The 7,038-nt window shown below is 32.6% G+C and overlaps 1 protein-coding gene across 1 annotated transcript; it reads right to left on the bottom strand.

Moving 5' to 3' along the window:
- Positions 1-992: 992 nt before the first annotated feature.
- On the bottom strand, positions 993-4,280 carry LOC110869829. Its single transcript, XM_022119044.2, has 3 exons — positions 3,965-4,280; positions 1,788-2,026; positions 993-1,362 (listed from the first exon to the last, which is right to left on the bottom strand). Exons 1-3 carry the CDS (start codon positions 4,184-4,186, stop codon positions 1,170-1,172), a joined length of 654 nt encoding a protein of 217 aa, XP_021974736.1. The 5' UTR covers positions 4,187-4,280; the 3' UTR covers positions 993-1,169.
- Positions 4,281-7,038: the final 2,758 nt, after the last annotated feature.

The following is a 7,038-nucleotide window of genomic DNA, read 5'->3' as shown; positions in this document are numbered from 1 at the left end:
TCATCGCCACCACCTGCCTGCACCGTCACCACCCACCCACCCCACTAGCATCACCACCCACCATTTCCACCACCATCGGCCACTTTTCCGCCAACCACGTCATCAACAAACACCACCGCCATCATCGTAATACCAACAACCACGCCATCATCTTCACTATAAACCGACATCATCCCTATACCATCGCACCTGCAAAAAAAGAAATAAAAATGTGGTTTGACCAAAATTCACATAAGTTAACTAAATTTTTTAAATGGATTTAGTGAGTTGGATGAAAATGGAAAAAAAAATGACAAAAATTAGTGACTAAAATGGCAGAAAATAAAACTATTTGGACTAAAATGGCAAAAAAAAAACTATTTGAACTAAAGTGACAATTTTCATTAAACATCAGGGACTAAAATGGCAATTTACTCTAATAATAATAGATGTAGAAGCTGTCACCACTTGTTGGAAATTAATAAAATATTTGAATTTTTGTCGATTCATGGAAGATAAAATTAATAAATATTAATTCGTTGAAAAGGGTACTGTCTCCTCTTTTGTCCTTGTAGATGACCTGAATCAGCATGGAAGATTTTGGCACCCTCGATCGACGAGATACCTCCCTTCGATCGGTCTCCTTTGTCGGGTATCCATTACTTATTACACGTGGGTCCGTGGTATCGAGTAAGGTGTTTAGTGTTTTATTTTATGTTGTTAAAAGTTACCCGTTTGGATCCTCGTTACTTGAAACGCAATCTTAACTGCACTTAACTATCAAAAACACAATACACTTCTAACATTCCAATATTCGGTATAATTTAAAGATTCCAACTTTAAAATCTTATGTTTTAAGATTAAGATTGTATAATATATTGCGGTTAATGGTATGGAAATGGTTTTAGGTAATCAATCAGGTATCACCAGAAACTCGCAAAAAAGATACAATCAATCCCATCTGCGAATAGCGGTGAATTGGTTAGATTTAAAATATTAATAACATATTTTTATAGGCGATGATAATATCTTTTCAGATATATAAACAAACCATTACAACTTTAAGTCGTAACATAACTAGTTTCGACATAGATATCCAAACTTCCTCGTAATAAACTAACTAAAACTTGTTGGATAAACTCAACTCATACAAAAACTTAAACTTACAAACAAACATTGCTTATAATCTCTCATACTTGTTGCTTCTGAGCGGTTGGCGGCAAGAAAGACTCCCACCAACCATACTCATATTTGGGGTATGGTGCAACCCATTTATCAGGTTTCTCAAACTCTAGATTTACAGGGTTAAATGCCAATGCTTCCTCAATACTCTCGGCTTCAAAGCTTTCTAACAAAACTCGATCTAGCCGCAATTTCATAAACCTGTGAATAAATTGGGCGTGATTTAAATGGGTCAAATGAATAAACAAACTAAAAAAAATTTAAGGACAGCATAATTCGTTTTGCAATAATAAATACAACATTGATTTTGGTTAGGAGGACTAAAACCCAATATAATCCATATTCGAACAGAAACCAATGAGTTATTGTAGCAAAACTGTTTTTTTCAGATCTAGGTAACGGGTCAGAAATAATTTGGTTCGGGGAAAATTTAGTGTTGTTCAAAACAGAGGCGAGTTGACCCACCGATGTGTTGAACAATCAATGTATTAAATATGGTTGGAACTATCATATCAAATATAGTATCTAATTTGGTTGAATAAATCAAATTAAGATTTTGAAAACATTTGAATAACAGTTTGGGTGATTCTCAATCAACCCGTTTAAAGATGTGGTAATGGGCTTACTTGATCCATGTACCGTTGGTGGAAACCAAAGCGACAGCAGGTCTCTTCAGTCTCTTGGTGATGTTTGGAAACTTGTCTAAAAACTTGGGTTCAATCACTAGCCAAAAATCTTGCTCCATGTTTCGCTCTTTAAAAAGGCGGACCCGTTCAAACAATTGTTCTTGAAAGTGTTCTTCTTCATCCAACATGAATTTTGCATTTGCAACAACGAAATGGTATTTCTTGTTACTCTCTGTTTCCTGCATTTTGCAAGATGGTAAAAACTTGAGATGCTGTGTGCTAAAACATAAATAGTTCTATTAAAGTTTTCTGACAAAAAAAAAAAAAAGTAGATCATGTAACATGTTTGAATGGGTTTCGGGTTGTTAATGTACTGTGTGCGTGTACCGTATGATGTCTGTGTACTGTGTACTTAAGCTTGTGTGTTTAGCTCATATGTTTACGTATAAATTGTGATATAATTCCTTTTTCTAAGAGTTGTGTGTGACTGCCCATCATAGGTAATATACAACTTGAATTAACCCTATGAAGATTTGGGTAAATATTGCAAATGAAACAACATATACACTTCAGAGAATAACACCTTTAAACTAAGTAGTTAATGCTAAAATATCGGATATCGGTCAAGGACCAATATTTGAGAAATCGGTAATTTTTATATCATGCTAAATTTATATTTATAGTAATTTAACAGTAACAATTCAGTATACTCTCCTACCATTAAAAATTAACGTTTTGCAACTTGCAAAACACTAACAATTGTAGCAAGTAGGGACTGACTAAGACTTAAAACACTAACATTTAACACTAACAACTAACAATTAAGACTTCAAACACTAATAGCAGCAATAAGAAGAAAGACGAATGGTAGAACTAGGAAGAAAGGTATTGATACCGGGAAAATCGGTGATATATCGGTCCAATATAGGTCACATATCGGTCAATATCATATTATTGGTACTGACCGATATTTTGCACCGATATCTCACTAGGGGATCGATAACCGATATAATCATTGATACATCGGGATATACTACATAGCCTTTAAAGCAGTGGCGGACCCAGGATTTTTTTTCATAGGGGTCCATTTTTTGTGTTAGAATTTTTCACAACCAAACATTAAAATTTTCGGGCCGGTCATCGTAGTCGGGTCGGGTCGGGGCTAGGAAAAAATGTAGAAACATTTAGTGGACATGAAACCACCACATTATTAAGAACCATTTTTAAGAATCAAGTTATCAAATTGTGGTGATTAATAAGTTGCTTGAAACCAATAGCTACCTAAACAACACAACTACTTCATATAATTTCAAAATTTTGTTTAAGCTTTTTTTTTTAACGCCACTATATGTTGAAAGTCTTATTTGGTAATCAAATGTGAAACAATATCATTCGGAGACATTAAAATATCATTTAAAAAAAAACAAATTAGAGGATCAATGGGTGGTTGTGGTGTTTTAAAACACTAGTTTAATTTTGACGGAAAAAATAAACTTAAAAACAAGAGATGTAAGACTTGAACTTGAGACCTACTTGGTGGAACACAAGAAAATTTACCACCATACCATCTTTGCTATTAATACTATGGGTTCCAACTAATTTCTTTTATGGGGTCCCTGAAAAATTTAACATACCGCTTCCACTATTTTTTCAAAAAACACTGGGGTCCGTGGACCCCGACCCGCATCATGTGGGTCCGCCCCTGCTTTAAAGACCGCTGTCACGCACTCTGCACACATGTGAGATGATTAAAATTCAAATGCGTCACATATGTATCTAACATTCGAGTTACCCTGTGTATTTTCAGACGATCCTATTGCAAGCCCCGACACCATCCGTGACCCAACCCGCCTGAGGATTATAGTGACTGAACCAGAACTTTATCAAAGGGTCAAGGTTATATGTTTTTGCCTGCCACAACTAAAGGTCCAAATCATGTTTCAATAACAAGAAATCAAATTATATAAAAATCAAACAAATCGAGTTCGAGTTGATAGAACATCATAAGTGGCAACTTACTTAATGTCATTCTACACAAATCACCTGATTTACAACTTTAACAATTACACATCCTACACTTTTACAAACCCTAACCCTAAACCCCTCTTCTACGGTCCCGTATACATAAAATTGCCCGAAATTAACAACAGAAACGCGTATTACAAATTCAAACTGACCTTTTCAGTGGTGCCGTTAGAATCGACGGCGGAGACAGCTGTCCTGACGGAGGTGGTGGTTCTCCAGCTGACACCGTTAGTGACGGTGTTAAGTTTGGGAAAATGTTGTGGCATTGACGGCAAGGGGAAGGAGAGTGAGGAGTGGTGGAGGTGAGTGGTAGTGACGGCGGCGGTGGGGACGGTCACCACCACCGATGCACCGAGAGATTTCATTAGACTCATGGTTTGCTGGTTTGGGTTGGGTTGCAGAGAGTTAATAGGGTAGCAGATGACGATGATTCAGTTTTATGCAATCATAAAATCTTATCTTGTTCAATCCTAATTATCATTTATGTGTTTTAAAGCCCATCAATCTTTCGCTATTTTACGTTTTACCCCCTCTTCTTTTATGTATTACTAAGGATCTGTTTGTTTTTTCAGAGGTAAAACGTCTGCAAACTGCGGACCACATCTGCAGACATCTGTAGCAGAAGAGGTGAACCAAACCTCTGCAGTCTGCAAGGAAAAGACTGTTTGTCTTTTAACTTCTGCACGTTGCTGAAATAAACAATTAACATAAACCTAAACCTAAACAATTAACATAAACCTAAATCTAAACATAAACAATAAACATTATCTAAACTTGAATCTGTTAACAGGCATCTTAATCCAAATATTATATATTCATATTCTAATTTCTAACAACTTTTTATAGCACTAAAATAATCAATAATCAATCTTTTACATTATGCGTTGAAGAGCAGCATCGAAATTGCCCTTCTGTACTCAAGTCTACCCAACAAAGCTATGGCTTACTTCAGTTCATACACATATACATATACACTTTTTGTTCAATGCCACAAAAATATACAAAAACAAGCAAACAAATACTATATCAAGAACTCCAAACATGAAATAAAACAGTTAATTTTCACCTCATAGGTCAAAGAAAGGGCCTCTTTTAGAGTGGATTCAGCTTCATCTTCAAACTTTGAATCTCAATCGCCAGTTTCGGTTCGAGAAGAAAGCCCCTTGAATTCCGTCTGCAGGGTGTTTGGTTGGCGGCGACGGAGGAGGAGGTGGTTGTGTGAGGAAGTAGGGCGCCGGCTTGGAGGAGGTGGTACGCGATTGGGGTCGACGACACAGCAGGGGTCGACGAGGCAGAGTGGCCGACCGGAAGTAGGGAAGGTGACGGAGATGTGGTGGACTGGTGGCGGAGGGGAGATGTGGAGGAGGAACTTGTTGGGGGATGTTTTGAAAGAGAAGATGATGAGAAGAGGATTGAAGATGTGAGTCCATGTCTGCAAGAGGAAGAGGTCTAGAAAACCTTTTTTAATGAAAGCACTTTTAAAAAACAAACACTCTGCAGACTTATAGGTCTGCGCGTGGTCTGCGTGGAGTAGACATAAGAGGTATAGAAGTACTTCTCATAAAAAACAAACACCACCTAAATGTAAAACCCGTGTAAAAACACGGGTGGTATTAGAAAATTTACATGCCATATTTTATTAAACAACGAATGATTATACATTTTTAAGGTTTAATTAAAAAATTATAAAGAAAGGAAAAATCTTTTAAATAACAAATATGTTTAATCGTTTTAAAACAATAAACTGAAATCTAAATACAATCAAGCACATATTGTTCTATATTCCATTATTGTAAATCTTGAAGCATCTCTTGATGCAAGATCCTTTATTGTTAAGGTATAGCGTTCCATAAATCTTTCATGTTCGTTCTTTAAAATACAATCTTCACCACATGATCCTACATAGGGGTGGCAAAATGGGTGGGTTTGATAGGTTTAGGTAATGGGTTAAGATGGGTATAGGTTAGGATGGGTTTCGGTTTGATTGGATTTATTAAGAAATGGGTTATGATGCTTTTAGGTTAAGATGGGTTTTTGTCAAGATGGATTTGAGCATGATAAAAAAAAGAAAAAATTATAAAAAAAACCCCAAAAATTATAAAAAAATTCCAAAAAACTATAAAAAAATTCAAAAAGTTTATAAAAAAATTCCAAAAAATTCTAAAAAATCCATAAAATTCTAAAAAATTGTAAAAAATCAAAAGAAAAATATAAAAAAAATCCAAAAATTCTAAAAAATAAAAAAACTAGTAAAATATCCAAAAAAATCAAAAAAATCAAAGAATATCCAAAAAAATAAAAAAAATATATAAAAAATCAAAAAAAATGTAAAAAATCAAAAAAATGTAAAAAATCAAAAAACAAGTTGCAGAAGTGCTTCTAGATCTCATGGAATAATGCAGAATTTAAAACAAAACTTTCCATCTCTTGCTTAAAAAATCCAAACAATTCTAAACAGTATCGAAAAAATCAATACTTTCCATCTCTTGCTTAAAGAATAGATTTTTTAGAGTTTTATAGATTTTTTATTATTTTATTGATTTTTTACATTTTTTTGGATTTTATTATTATTATTATTATTATTATTATTATTATTATTATTGATTTTTTATAATTTTTTGTAATCTTTCGAATTATTTAGGTTTTTTTGCATTTTTTTAGAATCTTTTTGATTTTTTAGAATATTTTGGAATTTAATTTTTTGATTTTTTAGAATTCTTTGGATTTTTTTCTTATTTTTTTTGATTTTTTCAGAATTTTTTTGATTTTTTTTTATTTTTTTCGAAATTTTGGTATTTTTTGTTATTATTTGGATTTTTTACTTTTTTGATTTTTTTTTATTTTTTATATTTTGATTTGATTTTTTAGATGTTACTTGACATTTTAGAATTTTTTGGATTTTTATTATTTTTTTTGATACTTTTTAGAATTTTTTTTTATTTTTTATTTTATTTTTTATTATTTTTTAGAATTTTTTTGATTTTTTTGTTTTTAGAATTTTTTGGGTTTTTTTTTCATTTTTTTATCTTTTTTAGATTTTTTTGGATTTTTACTATTTTTTTAATTTTTTTGGATTTTTTATTATTTTTTGGATTTTTTAGAATTTTTTTGATTTTTGATTATTTTTTTAGAACCTTTTTTGATTTTTAATTTTACTTTTATTATTTTGTAGAATTTTTTTGATTTTTCTGATATGTTAAAATTTTTTTATTATTTTTAATTTTTT

Source organism: Helianthus annuus, chromosome 1 (assembly GCF_002127325.2).
Source record: "Helianthus annuus cultivar XRQ/B chromosome 1, HanXRQr2.0-SUNRISE, whole genome shotgun sequence".
NCBI classification, from domain to species: domain Eukaryota; kingdom Viridiplantae; phylum Streptophyta; class Magnoliopsida; order Asterales; family Asteraceae; genus Helianthus; species Helianthus annuus.
This window is presented reverse-complemented; position numbering and strand designations above follow the sequence as displayed.